This window comes from Haliaeetus leucocephalus, unplaced genomic scaffold (genome assembly GCF_000737465.1).
Source record: "Haliaeetus leucocephalus isolate CR32 unplaced genomic scaffold, Haliaeetus_leucocephalus-4.0 Scaffold228, whole genome shotgun sequence".
NCBI lineage: Eukaryota > Metazoa > Chordata > Aves > Accipitriformes > Accipitridae > Haliaeetus > Haliaeetus leucocephalus.
In genome coordinates, this window is record NW_010972664.1 from 15718054 (window position 1) to 15735758 (window position 17705).

Here is a 17705-nt window from a genome sequence, read left to right on the forward strand (position 1 = left end):
AGATTTACTGCATTCCATCTGTCCTTTTGTGGGACTTGCCTCCTAGAATTTGACCCTGAAATGAGCTTGCAGTACTCAGTAAGTACTACACCTTACAAAATAATAAAAACTTAAAAGCCACAGTAGTAACATTTTTATCTTTAATATGACAGGGAAGCAGAATATTGCATCTGGCACCCCCCCCACACACACACACAAGACTCTGGTTTCTAGATGAAAAAGCAGGAATTTTAGAATGAGACTTGAAAGGTCTCAGGATTAAAAAAGTTTCCATTAATGGTTGAATAAAACTAAGACCAACAACAATAATTCTGTCCAACCAAATTGAAGTTGGAAACACTGTTCGAAGATGAAGCACAGGCACCGGGATCATCTTTGACTGTTGAACAAGGTAAGAGATACTTACCTGATCAACAGTTCAGAAAAGGAGGGATGCTGAGAATAGGTTTACATTACATGGACAGAGTAGATAATGAAGTGTTAGATTAATTTGGTTGACCTCACTTCCTGATTTTTCTGCTCCGAATACTTTACTACATGATGGAAGAGGTGACGGTATGACAGGCTGTGGTGGGCTAAATTTGCTCAGCTGGAAGGTTAAACTGCCTCAGACCTTGCTTATTCCTGGGAGACGGCTCACCAGAGCTCTCTTCAGGAGCACAAGCAAAAAGTGCTAACGGTGAAATGCTTGGCAACAGCAACCACAGAAACGGAACAAGTGAAAAGGCTTTGCCTAACCTAATTGTCTCAGCTAAACTGATTGGGAATTTTGTTGGTGAATCCTGTCAAATGCCATAAAGTCAGTTGGTATAGTCCAGTCGCAGGAGACAATTATAATCTCGGAATTAAGCCGCGTGAGCTTGGAGATAGGGAATGTCTGCCATCATGTGGCTCTTCATTAGAGGCCTTTTCATTAACCTGTACCTTTATTTGGCATTTTTTTTAGTTACAGATGAGTGGATTTAGCTTTTTTGAATAAATTGCATTTGAAAAACAATGAAATTTAGAACAGTATGTGTGCTGTAGCAGAATTTCAGTGACCATTACCTTGTAGAGAACTATATTTCAGCTAATCACATTTGCTATATTAAAGTGCATGTCCTTCCTTTTCAGAAATAAAACTTGTCAGAAAATTGTCTTTTTATTTTTGGAGGTACTGATGTGACCTTGGCATGTTACGTCACTAGGATTATACTTCCCTTTTTTTTCCCAGCAAGAATATACTTTTCCTGCATACTTTTGAGGAGATACAATTTGTCTGCATCTTCTGATGCAAAGTATTACTGTAAAGGCTTTAATCAAATCAAGGTAGGAGTTAATTTTCCAAGGTTATTTTGGAAATTTATTGCAAGAGTTGTTTTGTTTGGTTTAAAAAACTTTAAATTATGGTTGTGCTTTTAGTTATGCCTTTTGCTACCAAAAATATAGGAGATTTTCAGCTGTTGCAAATCTAAATTTCAGTGCTGAAATCAGTGTTGAATTTAAAATTGATAGCTTGAACTAATATTAATAAAACTTAATTTAAATGTTTAAGATATTTTATTCACACAGAAGCTGACATAGCCATACCATAGAAAACAAATTTTGACAGAAGTATAAAGCAGGTAGTTTTTATACTATTCACATTCTGAGTGCCTTTGAGTACTTTGCTGATGAAAAAAACAGGAACGCCGTAAATCTGGAGACTCTCAGGAAAACTTTTAATGGGGTTTTATACTCTTACTGAAGCACATGTATTCTGAGAATTTTCTCTAAAAGGATTAGTTGTCTTGCGTTCTTGAGGTAAGTTAGCTTTTGCTGTTATAAGCGTGTATAATATTTCTAATCTTGGTTCAGTTGCATTTTTGCAGGGTAATACAACCAAAAACATTCATGACATGGAAAGCACCAGCCTCTGCAGAGGATTAAAAAAAAGGCTGGTCTTTGTTGTTGAATCCAGGATCGTAATAAAGGTACCCAAGCTAGCCTCAAAAGTTGCTCTGTCTACCTAGAGATGCTGAATAGGACTTTGAAACAGTTTATGGGTACCAGTGCAATGTTGTTCCCGTGCCTTGTATCATCAGGACCGTTCAATTTACAGCTCCAGTGTGGTGTACTGCACTTGGTGCTGCTGCCAGTATTGTAGTTAGCTTGACAGAGCTAGTGTAGGTGATCAGTGCTGATTTGATAGATCCAAAATGTCTGATTCTGAGAAAACTGGGGGTGTTAGAGCAGCTCAGTGGTTTAACTTAAAGTGCAATTTAGTAATTGTGGAAAAAAAAAATCCAAGGAAAATATGTTGTTGCTTTGAAAAATATCAGCTAGAGTCTGTTAGATGTCAGAAGACCGAGCCTAAAAACACGTGGTTTTATTTGATTCCTGTGAGTATCGTGTGTGTAATATCAGGAATTAACAATGTTATCTGAATTGCTGAGAGTTCAGGAGAGCAACTAGAAGCGAGGAGTCAGCACTGTATACGTAAGGAGCTCTGTGCAAATGCTCTGCAGACTGTCATCTGGGAAGCCTTGGGAATCCAGCTTTGAAATATTTACACAAAACCACTACCAAAGATAGTTACTTCAGACAAACCAGCAGTTTGCTCAGATTGATCTGAACGCGGTAACCAGCAAGTCCTAAGTAATGCCACCCAGGAGACAGCCCTCATGGGGTTTTCTTAGTGATCTGAATGCAGTCTGCCATTGCAGAATAGCTTCCATACACGTTTCCACAATGAGCTGACCCTGGGCAGGAGGGGAAGCTGAGAGTGCTGCTGCTTTTCTGCACTCTGTCCTTTCCGCAGTTCTTAGCTGATCATCTCTTCAGGTATCTATACTAATTTGTTCCTACTGCTCATGTCAGATAATACCTGAAGAGAGGTGGAAGAATCACAGCTTGCCCTGGCTTTATCTCTGGGGGAAGCACCGCTTCTGGGGTGCGAGGGACAGTGGTGTAACAGCACAAGATTTTCTCCTTTAGCACAGGCTTGGGCAGTAGGGCTGTATTAGCTCTGTCACCAGACGAAACAGTCCTACAGAAAGGTTGCTTCAATGTTATCTAGATATGTGTCGGTGTTTAAGCGAGTCAGTGCATTTTTAGATGCATGTATTTGTACAATTTGTACACTGAGACTCCACTGGAGACTAGTGTGCTCCCTCTGACATTTTTTGTGGTCAGCATGATTTTTAAAAAGCGCAGAAATTGAAAGGCAGATGAAAAAAACGTGGTTAATTAAATGTGAAAGGTGCTGTCCTTGTTTGGATTGTCTGTTAATGGTATGACAAGCTCTGGTAAAGAGCTTAGCTGGCCAGATTAAAATTAAAAAATTGTCTCAGTCCATCTGCTAGCTCCAAGGAGTTTACTTCCATCACCTTTTCTTGTTTCTTCACTAAAGCGGAATACTGTCTTTGAAAAGAACATTCCCAGGACATCTTGGTTGACTTTTTCTACCTGTTTTTTCCAAAGATAATTATATGTGACATCAAGATACTTCAAGAAGGATAATGCTCTTGGTTGGTTCAAGGATACGTTAAAGACAACAGCTCTTTTGCTAAAAGGGATTTCTTTTATTTTTTTTTTTCTCCTTGCATCTTGGTTTTTTTGACACAATTATGTTTGGCTTCATTTGGAAAATCTTTCTTTGCCTTCCGGTTTTGGGAATGATTAAAGGCAATCTTCAAATAGTTGCAGGTAATGCAGAAATCTTATTTATATTCTTGTTTTCAAAGTTTATCCATGGCAGTGTGTAGAAATAAAAATACCTCTCTACTTTAAGTATAACAAAGGGGACTAATATAGAGAAATGTTTGGTCAAATCTGTGCCATGATATCAGTGTAAATATGGAATACTTAGAGTGATTTCCAGGAGGTATTACTGTACATCTGTGTTGTTTTGAGTGTAGATTGTAGCTACAGGAGGTAAGTTTTTCCAGCTTTGAGAGACATTAAATACTAATAAGTTTTTTACTTGGTGCTTTTTTTTTAGTAATTTTGTATTCAACTTTAAAAAGTGAGGTTCTGTCTTCTGCTTATGGACAATCAAGATGTGTCAGTTTGGGTAACGATTGGGCTTTTTGTGTTAGTGACCTTTTTTGATGTTCTCTCTCTGATGTACCATCTGGTGGTGGTCTTCTGCACTAGAGCTGACTATTAATATATGATCAAAATAACCACGTTCTTCATATTTCGGTCATCAAAGTCAAAGGTGCTGTTGACTTTGAAGTTGCAGAATAAGTTCATAATCTGTGGGATGAAAAATGCCATACACTTATTACTATTCTTTCTCTAATAAATGATTCATTGTGGTTCTTCTTCAGGCATGTTTTCTGGGGAAAAAGTGAAAGAAGAAAGTTGAATTAACTAATTTCAGATCAGTTGACTGATGACTGTGGAGGATAGAGAGTTAGACTGTCAAACTGAAACCAAATAGACACATTGTCCCCTCAGCTGTAAAGTTTCCTCTCGAGTGGTGTGGAATAACTAACATAAGAGGGAATTTTAAAAAAGACTAAACCTGATGAGCCCTTTTTTCTGGTTTTTTCTTTTTTTTCCTGCTCCAGTTGGGTAGGGACCTATCTCATGGTGATAAAAGGTGTACTTGCTAACTGTCAGTTCAAGCAGCTTTCTTTTTGCAAGGGATAGAAAAAATTTCTTTACTGAAAAGGTTGTGTCAGGCATTGAAACAGGCTGCCGAGGGAAGTGGTAGAGTCACCATCCCTGAAGGTGTTAAAAAACATGTAGACGTGGCCCTTCAGGACATGGTTTAGTGGGCATGGTGGTGGTGGGTTTGACGGTTGGACTCAATGATCTTAAAGGTCTTTTCCAACCTAAACGATTCTATGATTCTATGAAATGTTTCTTGTGGAAAGAAAGTATGGAATAAGGGGAGTTCTTAATTAATTACTTATTTCATTTCTGGCCCTGAAACTTCAAAATACATGTTTATTCACAAATATAGTCCCATTGACTTAAGCCAAATCACAGAAGGGAAGTTAAATACAAAGCATGACCATTCAATGGGTTAGAGCTTTAGGCTGTGTTACCATTTGATGGGACGCTGTAAAGAGCTTAAGGTTGTTTATAATAGTACGGTCATACAGACAGGTTATGTCCTTCAGAGACCACAGCAATGGCATTAAGACACATACAATTGCATCACTATCTCATCTGAGAAATTTATGTGTGGTTTTAATTTTACAGCAGAAGGTTATGCAGCTACAGAAGGAGGACAGGCTAAAGATGGTTCACCAACGCCTCAGCTCAGTGGCTGGCAGTTGGCAAACCCTTCTCTGCCTCCTGAGTTGAAAAAGCTTAATGGCATCGTGGAGGCTGAATGGGTCAACAAGAATTTGCTGTTACGAAGGAAGCGGTCCATTCTGTTTCCTAGTGGAATTAAGATCTGCCCTGATGAATCTGTTGAGCAGGCTATTGCCAACCATCTGAAATATTTCAGGCTCAGAGGTAAGTGATTGTATGTCTCATGGGTTGATAAGAACATTTATTAAAAAAAAAAAATAGATGAAGCTTTTAAACATAATAAATACCAGGCCATATGAAATACATTATTACCCAAGAAACTTAGTTTTCTGTGATAATCTTCCTTATGAAAGCTGTTCTGAGCTAAAAAAAACCACCTTCTGGTTACTCTGGTTTTCATATAAAAACTCTCAGTCCCTGAAACCACAGTTAGTGTTTAATAATTACTAATCCTTTCTTACAGAACAACTTGAATGCTAAGAAAAATAGGTGCTATGTATAGGCTAGCTAAATGACAGAGATTGTTGTTTTTATTTAGTGTTCTGCAGGTGCTAGCAGAATCCACTGAGGGATCTTTCAGAAAAGAGTCAAGTCTGAGACATTGATGTCTCACCCATGTGACTTTTGAGTATGGCTGGTTGTGCAAAGCGTAGTATAGTCTGTCTAAAAAGCCAGTCTTTGTATCAGGCTGTAGTGTAATAGACATGAAGCTTTTCTTTCAAGATGTAGAAATTGGTGTGACAGAGCTTTCTCTGAAAAGCTGAAATATTCCCAGTAACAGCTTCTTTCATGTGATGAAATATTACAGCAATATGATGTATTTTAAAGCCTTCTGTCTGACAACATTGGAATGAGGCATTGAGGTCACGCTGCACCTTCTGGTATTTGTGTGTCTCTGTAGCATTCAAACAATTCATAGTGTCTTAACATGTTTATGCATAATTGGTGAAATGGGAAAGAGCTGCTGTCACTTAAAGGAGAAGGAAGGGTGTTCAGAGACTCATGTTTAATGAGATTTTTTTGATTGCCTATAGAAGAAACTCCCACTGGTAACTCAATTTATTCAGTTAGAGCCGTGAGGAACAATTAAAACCAGAGTTGCCGAGTGTCTGCATAGAATAAACATAAAGAATGTATTTGCAGAATAAAGTGGAATTATATGGCATCAGAGCCTCATTTAAATATGAATTCTGCCCAGCTTATGAGGCATGTCAACGTTGATGATCATGTAGACAGTTCGACATGCTTTGCAAGCTTCTTGTTTATGTCTACCAAGTAACACTCAGCTGCTCTTTGTTTTGCTCAAAATGAACGCATACTATGTGCAGTCACCCCTCAGTTATCTGTGGTGGGGGTACGTAAAGGCAATACCACGTAAGCAAAAGTGTGAGTGATAATAAAGAAGGAAAATCTGTAAACTAGGTTGTAAAGCATATTTAGGACTTAATGATCCTAGGCTGAACCAAAAATCCACCTAGTCCATCTGCTGTCCTACTGGACTTACAGCTTCCACAATCCACAAGGATTTCTTGAGCAGAGATGCTATGACCACCCTTAGCACTTTTAACTTAAAACTTTTGAAAAAGATCTCTGCAAGTAGCAGAGGTGACTTCAATTAGCAGCAAGTCGAGCAAGGTCTGGTTCAAGCAACTTGTCGTCTTCATTCTGTTAGCAGCAACGCACTGCACCATGAGTATTTGGTCATGTCTAGTTAATCACTTCCTGAGCAAATGCACCAGAGGTAAGTGGGGGTTGATGGTGCTGTTACTTTCATTCACAATAAAGCTGTTCCTTGAGTGTTACTGAATTATATAACACTTTTTTCTTGAAACCATGTTTTTACTAGCTAGCTGAATCACCACAGTGATAAAATAGTGAGATGGACTTTCTTGTCTCTGCAGTGTCAACAAAATAGTCCTAGGAAAGAGTGTGGTCACTGTTTAGCACTCAGAGAACAGCTACTATAAGTGATTAGAAAAATAACTGATCCCACAAGGGAATAAATTCAAAGGTACACAGAATTGGTTGATTTTTCAATCTCAGTCTGCATTTTTAGAATCTTCTTTTTATTCTGTATCTGTTGAAGTAAGGAATGACTTTAATATCCCGTATTTTCTCTGGAAAGGATGGTTTCAATACAATCTATTCTTTACTTAGTTTTACTTTACTATCAGCAATAAACAGTGCCACTACCGTGGAAGGAAATGTTGATTACTGTTTTGTTTTAAGAGCCTTCTAAAAAAACAGAAAAGGTTTGCATGTGCTGATTATCAAGATTGTTTGTTTCATTTATATTTACCTTAAAAGGAAATAGGTGAGAATATAATTATCTATCTGTAGCTCCTAGCTTTATTTACTTTCACTAGCTTGCTAAAGCCTCTATTAATGTCAGAGAGTGAGTGACTGACGAACATTTCTGTCATAGGCTTTAAGCAAGTACTTATGTCATATAGCTGTAGGCTTAACAGTGTACACCTTTTTTGTTTTCTTCAGACTGCAATATCTGGATTTTTTTTAGCCTTAGAAAGATACAAGATAAAGACATATGATAAATACATAAAAAATCATAAAAAAAATTTAAAGGGCAGCAAAATTCAGGGATCTGGCGAAAAATCAGTATTTTCTAAAACAGTAGCACCCTTCAGCATATGAAAGTCTAAGTAATGGTATGATTATTCAGTGGTGGTTGTTATTATTACTCTAGTAATCAGAAGTACCAGCCAAGAATAGGGGTGGTTTTGTACTTGTTTCTCTACATCTGCAGTCTAGAAGGCAGATTTCCAAAGTGCTGATTTATTCCTACAGTCAATCACATTGTAGAACAAACTGAGTTTTGTATTAGCAGAAGATATTATTTTCAGTCTGTTGTGAGATGAAGCTGGGATTATGATTGTCTTTGTACTCCCCAGTATGATACAGTCTCTGCATCTCCTGTAGCTGTATATGGAGGTTGCTGCTGTTGGCTGGCTTTGTATTTTCTTTCTTAGAATATGGAGATGGAAATCAGTCATAGATGCTTACAGATTGGGTACTGTAGGCCTATGGGTTGGGTCTTATAGAGTGTTTTTAACACAAGTCCTTTTAAATGGTAGTAATGTTATGGTTGCTGCTCGAAAAGTCACGTAAATCTAGTGGTGGTTCATAGCTGGACCATTGTTATGAACACAAAGTGTGTCCAATGGGCAGCTGGAGATTTCACAAAACATATTTTGTGAAAACTTAATAGTGCGATTTCAGATAGTGAGTGTGCTATATATGGTAATGTTGATTATGAGTAATGATGTTCTTTACTGCTGACAGGGAGATGGTAGCCCAAGCCCCTGTTAAATAAAAATTATTATAAGAAAAATAGCCATACCCACTCAGACCAAAAGTCTGTCATGACCAGTCACTTTATGTAGACAATTTAGTGAATCTGTCCATTTCCTTTGGTGTAAATTGCCGGTAGATGGCTGAGGATTGTAGTAAACTTGGAAATTGAATTAGCCAGTAAAACAGAAACTAGATAAGGATTGCAAGGTAGCATGGCTTGCACCATTTCCCTATCCTATGTCTGTTAATTGGCTGCTGGATTTTGACACCATGGCTCAGAGTTAATACTGGTGCTCTTTGCCACCTCTGAGATGTAATTACTCCAGTGGCTACCTTTCCTAAATTCTGTTTGCATTTTTTGCTGCTGTGATCCAGTATCTTAAACAATTCAGTGTATGCTTCTTGAGTGAGTACATCTTCTTTTCACATAAGTAAATCTGATAGTCTTTCCACTAGAACCGTTTTGGTCAGCCAGAGCTTCAGATGATGCTGAAATTCTAAACATGGTGTTTAAAGATACTGACCAAAGAAGGAAGTAGACCATATTCTAGTGTGTCACAGCTGATGAGAGACAAGGACATTTTGGAACTCTGGAAAGAATAAAAGGTATTTCTCAGGAATGAAGATCTATGCATGATTATAATCCCTAGATTTGGTAATCTTGGGCATAGCACGGAGCTTTCTCATTTTTCCCTTTCTTGGTCACTTCAAATCTATTTACTGAAGCATTAGAAATAATGATGCTATGTTCTGCACATGGACAGAGTTAAGAGTGAAGTTTCAATTTGATGCTGAAATCCTAAATATTAGAAATTGTTCAAATCTTGCTGAATAATGATAAAAGCTAACAGTCAAAAGTCGTAAGAAGTACCTGGCTATAAAGAAGCATACAATAAATAAAGTGTCTGGCTGAGTGAGCCTTTTCTCCTTGTTTCCCCCTCATCCCTGGCACATACTATGCATAGCTCAAACTCAGCCAATAAATTTCTGAAGTTTATTTGTAGAAGGTCTAGTTCTGTCTCCCTGTACATTTATTTTTAGATGTCAGCATATGCTTCTAAGAAGCTTGACTTTTCCCATGAAAGACACTCCTTTGTAGTTCCTGAAATATTACTAGTGAGAATAGTTTATGTGCTAGAGTTTAGTACATTAGTGTTCAAATAAAATCTATCATGTGGATTAGCTAATTCACATTCAACTATTTTAATTTAAAATCCTGGTTTGTTGTACGTATTGTTAAAGGGCTGCTATGTTATAGGCCACACACAGCAGCGTTTCAGCAATAGATGAAGTGGTTTCTCTGCATGTGTGTGTATTAATTTGTTTAGCAAGTGTTAACAAAGTCTTCACAGGAAAGATCTCTTAGGTGTCTGTCAGTCTCTCTGTCACTGTAGTCCTTACCAAAACCTACTGCAATTAAGCCATTCAGGTGTGCAGAAATTGTTAGAGAGGAGAAGTTGGCCTCATTTTGCCTCAAAATAGACTATTCAGCCTGATTCAGTGCTCCTAGCCACTGTACACGATTCAACTCTTAAGAAGCACTAATGGGATTTAACTGGGATTAAACTCCAGCACTGCCCACTTACACAAATGGCCAGAAAGCCACCCTACCCCCTACTAGGTGGCCAGTGCTGTCATGTGGTGCCCCTTCTGTTAACCTCAGAAATCCCTGAGCACAGACTGAGTGTAATAGGTTAATTATCTCTCATTTGAGAGATAAATGCATCCTGAATGGTAAAGCTGGAGCCACAGAGATGCTGTATCCTACTCAGGTCCATGAAAGGTAGCAATACAGGAGAATTTCAGAGAGAGAGAGAGATCATCTCATCACAGATCTTAGCTGGAGGTTTTGAAAACAATGATGAAGTCTTTAGGAAAGGAAGTTTCAAATAAACTTTTTTTTTCACCCCTTCCCGAAGGTTTATAGGACTGAAAAGACCTTGTGCCTGCCTATGTGGAATTTTTTTGGCTGAAACACAATTTATTTTAAGTGTTTCAGGATATTCTCTACTATTTTTAAGTATTACTTGAGCGTAAACACTGCATTTGAAGCAGATAAGCTCCTGAGGCCTGGGCTTTTCGGCTTCCGGAGTAGATATGCTGGGATACATATGGTCTTACTACATGTCCAGCTTTCTGAGGCAGCCTTTGAAACCAGTTACAGCCTTTAAAAGTCAAGACCTTGCCTACTTTAAGTGCCTGTGACACTTTGCTCAAGTGGAAGTTTGCACAAGGGCATGGGCCAAACATGCTGATCTTTCAGTTATTCCTACCTACTTCCTCTTTCACCTTGAAGATGGTTATCTCAATGATGAGTTAAGTGACTTCTAATTTCTGAGGCATTTCAGGATGGAGCACATGCAAAATGTAGTATGTGCATGCAAAATGTATTTTGGAGAAAGATTGCAGAACAAGGCATCTGGTTTGCATTTTTGGTTTGAATTCTGATTGATTGTGTCAGCCAGTTACGTGTCTTCTGCATAGCTGTTTTCTTTCCTGTAGATAGCTGGAATGATTGCATCTCTGTGGCAGGGAGCCTCTCTTTATCTCATAAGCCTTCATTTTTTTTTAACATTTGAATTCTTCAGAGGAAAATGGCAAAGTAGCTGAGAGATCAGTTAACACTAAAATACAATTTACTTATTACTGCAGCCATGGGATGAAGGAAGTAATTTTCTAGAGGAGCTTACCTTCCCACCCATGGGTACCTTCAAGGCTCTTAGCTTGCTGCCTTAAAAGGTTGATCTCGATTTTATGATGCTTTTAATCAGTATTGTTTCCCAGGGATAAGAGGCCTTAACACAAATCCTGTCTCCTCCAGGGCCTGGTATGGCGAACGCTGTCTCACGTATCTGTGCCTGTGGCTACCCCCGTAGCAGGCTAGTGAAAGTTTGGCATGAGATCTAGCCATAAAGACAGGCTCTTCTCACATGCCCTGAGGGCTGATCTGCTTTTCAGGTGGCATGTGGCAGCACTGCTGGGTCTGCTCAGCAGTTCCTTCCTGATACTGGCAGGGCTGGCTGCTTGCTTGGTTGGTTTTTAAGGGTTTTGCAGCTAGTCTTAGAAACCTAATTCCTGGAAAGATCATAACACAAAGCCTGTACAGCAGATTTATTTTATTTAATAGTTGGAGTTTGTTAACACAGCATATTGTATTAAGCAAGCAGCTTCAGTCATAACTGAACTGTTGGGCTTCTGTCAATTTGTTGTAAGCTCTCATGCTGCAATTTTTTCCCATGCCCTATCTATTTTAAACATTTGATATTTAAAATTCAAAGTTACATTGCTAATCAAAAAGTTTACTGGTAAACTTGTTTGGCTCCCTTTCCTCCTGATGTGTTTTCTTTTATTTTTTATTTTGGTTTCAAGGAGTTGCTATTTTAAATACTAGTCAAAAGTTGCTTCATTTGTTGTCAGCATATATAGATAGTATATGTGGCACAGATACTGGCAAGTTGCTGGATGGTCAGAAAGGAAAGATAGTGAATTATTTTTATACAATAAAATATAATTATTTACTGATGCTTCCAGTCAAGTCCTGTTTAACTTTGTTTACATTTTTATGTCTCCAGGTTCTGTCTACAGAGTCTCAGAATGCTGTCCTAGTTTCAGCTGGGATAGAGTTAATTTTCTTTCTAGTAGCTGGTATAGTGCTATGTTTTGGGTTCAGTATGAGAATAATGTTGATAACACACTGATGTTTTCAGTTGTTGCCAAGTCATGTCTATACCAACTCAAGGCTTTTTCAGCTTCTCATGCCCAGCCAGCAAGAAGGCTGGAGGGGCACAAGAAGTTGGGAGGGGACACAGCCAGGGCAGCTGACCCAAACTGGCCAAAGGGGTATTCCATACCATGTGATGTCATGCTCAGTATATAAACTGGGGGGAGTTGGCCTGGGTGGGGGTGGGGCTCAGGAACTAACTGGTCACCAGTCGGCACGTGGTGAAGAATTGCATTGTGCATCACTTGTTTTGTATATTCCAATCCTTTTATTATTATTGTCATTTTATTATTGTTGTTATCATTATTAGTTTCTTCCTTTCTGTGCTACTAAACTGTTCTTATCTCAGCCCACGAGTTTTACCTTTTTTTCCCTGATTCTCTCCCTGATCTGAGGTGGGGGGGCAGGGAGTGAGTGAGCAGCTGCATGATGCTTAGTTACCGGCCGGGGTTAAACTACAGCAAATGCTTATAATCTAGTTATGAAAATCATGTTTTTCTTATATGGGAGTTCTCAAGAATTTGTTGATAAGAAACTTTGAAAAACCTCCCTCATCAGCAGATAGTCGAAAACATGCCACAAGGGTGGGCTCCACCTTCAGGTTAAAAGAAGGTTAATCGCATTTATTAGGGAACTTGAATGCACTGTGAGGATGGTGTCTCTTCAGTTCCCTGGGTGGCCACGTCAATGAAGCCATGATAAGAAGTGGCTCCCTCTTTGATATACCTGAAGGAGAGATGGGAGATCGAATCACGCTTGTCTTTTTCTTTACATGAGTGTGATTTGAACAACACTGAAGAAACTGTGCTGTTCTTTTTCTGTGCTTGGAGTGGCAACTCTCATCGAACTATAAAACATTGAAAAGGTATATGGAGAAAGAAAGACTGAAACAAAATTGTTCCTTTTCTTAGCCAGGCTACGAATTTGCTCCTGAGCACCATATAGGTAAGCATGCCTGGGGATGGTTCTTGGGTTGAGCCCTTACAGCCTGGATTTATTATCCTGCAAAGCAATCCCCTGCTTTACAAACTGCTCAGTTGGGATAAACAGGACAATGACAAGATGGACTGCATGTCAACAAGGTTGCGGGGTGACTGTGTGTGGCAAGAAGCTCACCATGGCTGAGGATGCAGTTTCCTGGGCAAGGCTAGCAGAAGTGTTTAAATGGCAGTCATGGTAGATGTTTGCCTGGAGTTTTTAATCCCTTCCTGTGTGTCAGAACTAACAAACTCTCAGACTACTTGGGAGGAAGAAATGGGCCAGCTTTTTCCTTCTGAATACAGAAGCAATGGCACCAACTTGTTACTGCTCACCGCAGTCGAAATGGCTGGATAGGATACGGGCTAGAGAGGACAGAGTGTGACTCCTTATCCGTGTCCCCTTTCCTCCTTCCACAGAAAATATGACCCTGTTCTGACAGCTTAGGTCTGATTAATGGGCTTGGAGCCCACAGATGGCACAAAGCCTTTGTGACTGGAATTCAGTGGGGTGTCTAATTCCAAATGAAAGAACACACAACAAATCCTTAATCTACTGGGAGCTGATTGGGACAACTGTTTGTACAGCAGCAGCTTGTATTCAGGCAAGACACTGTCTCATCACATTTATTTTAAAAAAGACATTAAACTTATTTAAGAGCATTAAGGAAAACTGCCTTCAATTATTACTGCCAATTATTACTTGCAACTGGAAAGCCAGTCCTTTGCTTGTTGCCATATAAAAACTGTAGGATTAGATAATGCCACTGCAATGTATTTGCCAGCTATTGCTATAGCTTCAACTCTTACTGATAGTCTGCTGAAGACTTATCCCAGCCACAGGGAATAATCTTATTGCAGGAATGTTGCTGTACAATGTTGCACCTGGAGTGAAAGGTCCATTAGTCAGAATACAGAAATGAGAGCGAGTGGTATTCCGTAGTGTAGGCTTCTGGATTCAAAACTAGACTTTGGTCTTTTCCTGGATGCCCAGCTCTTATGAGTGGGATGGTAGAGAGGATGCTACAGATGTCATTCTGCTTCAGGAAGCTTATCAGTACTCCAGCAGGATCCAGAAATCCCAGAGCAGGATTATGGCTTCATTGCCTGAGGTCTGTGCAGAGGTCATATGGAACTGTGGTCCCTGCCTCAAAGAGTTTGCTTTGTCAGCTGCTGAGGAAGCAAGCATAACTTGAGGGGGAATGTGAGAGGATGCACGGATGCTTGTAAATTTGGCTATTTATTTCTGATTAATAAAGATGCATAACCAAAACCGATTGGAAGCATCTCCAATGCCCCTTACCTAATTACTGTGTCTTACAGATAAAGTTAACTACCTGGAAGCTGGAGGGGTGCTAGAGCAGTAATATATAACTGACAGTTAATAATGCAGAGTTTGAGGACTGTATTCTCCTCTAGTCTTACATATCAAATGAGCTACAAGGCTAATCTCCATGTGGGAAAGCTGTCAGGAGTGTGGCATGGAAATGAGAGATATCTGTGTATTTGTAGAGTTCTACAACGGAGAGATGCTCTCAACTGCTCTGATAAACTGAAATTTGGGGTGGAGAAAAGAGCTTTTTCTGCATGGTGCCATCCAGCGTGCCAGAATCAGCTAAGCTTTAAGGGTGCTACTGCATGTGAAACGGTTCCTCAAGGTTGTTATTTATAAAGCCTTTGCATTTAAGAAAAATGTCCATCTCTTGGTTGAATGAAACTATGTATTTTTGCGCAAGTACATTTAATCAATATTGGAATTCAAAATACAAAGTATCAAGAAGAAATAGCACTAAGATACTGGTTTTGGCAGCCTGGAGCTTATTTTTAAGCTGATTGAAGAAAATTACTTTCCAAAGATAGATTCATGGTCAGTCTCCTATAGGGTCTTGCTTATGATGTCAGGACTTTCCCTGAATGCAAAGCATTCTTCTGCTGAGCTGTGTGTATATATAAGTAGTGAAATCTGATTAAGGCCAAAAAGCAGGTTTGACTGCTACTACTCCAGGCTGGCATCTGCTACGAGTGATTTTTAGAGCTGTTCTCCTTTTAGTGTTGTTCTCTTCCAGGACACAAGGAAAATCCTATAAATCTTCCTCTCTTCCAGTTATCCTGGGTCACAGAGAGATTCTTGCTTGAGCATTATGTGACCAACTGCTCTGATTGGCAAAGAGCACATGGAAGATTGGGAGGTTAAAGTAGCTGGAGTAGTACAAGACAATTTAACCCTTAATTCGCAGACTGTTCAGTCAGAGTTGTCCAGTTCTTTCTCAGTGCATACATACAGGAGGGTTAGAGATTGACTTATTTCTTAGCATATTATGTTGTTGTGTCATAATCCTGCCTTGTTTTTCAAATTATTAAAGCAATTATAATTTCTAAAACTTATTTAAGATTCCGTGTAAAGGCGACTCCAAAGGAATTGTTACTGATTGAGCATCTCAGACTTTGATCAGTGCCACTGTCATTCTTACAAATTAAGCTCCAGCTCTGTTATCCGTGAGGACATTTGCCATACTATTTTGGTTTTCTACATTTTTAGAAAAATTTGACCTGTTGATCAAGGGCAGTTTCACTCAGTGAAAGTACTGTTGTTCTTGATGGTTGTTAGGAGACAAGCGTGCGCTCTCTTGCTCTGTTCTTTTTTTCTTTAATTAAGGAATTAATTACTTCAGTTAAAAAAATCTGAGAGGGAAGTAGCATGAGTGCAGAAGATTGACCTTGCATTGTCGGTCCCTTCAACGCCTTACACGTTTACATGTAGGTGTCTAGTTACTGCATTCTGTATATTAATAGGCTGAAAAACATACAACATTTGGATAGTACTATCCTGGCCACCCGTGCTGTGGAAGCACTCCTGTTGTACTAACCCCAGACCTTTCTTGTGCCTTCAGTGTGTCAGGAAACAGTCTGGGAAGTCTTCAAGACATTCTGGGATAGACTGCCAGAGCGTGAAGAGTATCACACCTGGATGAGCCTGTGTGAGGAGGGAACGATGAGTGTCTTTGAAATGGGCACGAACTTCAGTCAGTCTGAGGAGCACCGGAGTCTGATTGTGAAGGTGGGTGCAGCACCTGATTGGTGTTTTCTCGTGAGAAAGGGCATAATGTCCCACTGCAACGTGCAGCTTGGCATACCACAGGCGGTAACACGTGGAGCCCTTAAAATGGACAGGCATGTGTATCCCAGCTCTTGGATCCATAGTCCTGGGGTCAGTTCCAAAAACCAAAGTTGTAGCTGATCTGATGGAGGGTAAAGCAATGATGAAGAAGAGAACATAGTCTTCAATAGGTATGTTCCTGACGAGTAGATGATGTCTAGACCCCTTGTCTGAAAAGGCAGCATGGCATGAGGCAGGCTGTGGCGCATTGCCCCCTGTGGCATGTAACAGCCTTCCTGCTCTGAACTGCACATGGAGATCCCTTCAGTCCAAATGGCACTTTGAAGCAGGAAGTTCTGAGCTGTATTTCTGATGCTACCAAGATGTATGGCAAAATTACCTGTTAGATGTTTTATGTCGCTGTAGGTTTGTGATGTCTGTACACTGCAGCCTGACTGAAATGAGTGTGGCTATAAATATAAAAAGCTTTGGTGTCCTATGAAGGCAATTGATAACATTGTCACCATGGGGATTTGCAGAGGTTAAAATCAGAGTACGAGTGTAAAACAATTTAATAAAAAAATGCTTAATATCTTGGTATATTTTCTATTATTTCAGTTGAAGCAAGCTTATTTTAGCTTATAGCAAACAAAAGGAGCATTAAGCTAAACTAAAGAAGCCTATCTCAAATGAAATATGAAGATGTCTTTTCAGGAGTTTGAATTTTAAAATTAAGTGCTTAACTTTGTACACATCTAAGACACAGTAGATATCTTAATTCTCTGGATAAAAGACTGTCTTAAAATGTATGGTGGTTTATGGATCTTTTTTAAGATTACAATGTCTTCTATTTTTGCGAGCTAATGGATGAGTAGTTTTATGAAACTTTTGATAAGTCTTAAATGTATGATCCCATAGAATAAGTAATGTTCCGTTAGTATGGATGTGCTGACATTTTTCCTTTCTGCTTTTTTATGGGCTCCTATGCTAGTAATGTGCACTAGGGAATGTGAGTATCAAAACTGTTGTGAATAATGGAGAGAGGGGCTTTTTTCTGAGCCTGCAGGTTAGTCTTCACAGGTAGATGCTAGCCGAAGTTTGCCTTTATGATGTCTGATGGTACTGTTGTCCTTAGAAGACTTTGTAAAAAGGTGGAGACAAAATTCTTGTGAACTTTTTATGTGCACAGTGAATGTATTATTGCTTAATGTAAGATTCTGGCAGTGAGATGATCTATAGTGGGAGCTTATTAAAAGAAATCAAGATGATTCCTGGAAGCAGGATGATGCGTCTAACTTCCCACTGCTGCTTTACCTTTTTGGGTATGGCCCTTCAGCATTACAGTGGAGTCAGATCAAGTGCTCTG

The 17705-nt window shown here is 39.3% G+C and overlaps 1 protein-coding gene across 1 annotated transcript in view; it reads left to right on the forward strand.

The window, feature by feature from the left end:
* Positions 1 to 309: 309 nt before the first annotated feature.
* IMPG2 (interphotoreceptor matrix proteoglycan 2) overlaps positions 310 to 17705 on the forward strand; it is a gene marked incomplete at its 5' end in the record, with an annotated part of 61109 nt that continues 43713 nt past the window's right edge. Inside the window, 3 exons of the mRNA XM_010567664.1 lie at positions 310 to 391; positions 5176 to 5436; positions 16134 to 16300. Coding sequence (XP_010565966.1) covers positions 310 to 391; positions 5176 to 5436; positions 16134 to 16300 — 510 coding nt within the window. The remainder of the gene's footprint in view (positions 392 to 5175; positions 5437 to 16133; positions 16301 to 17705) is intronic.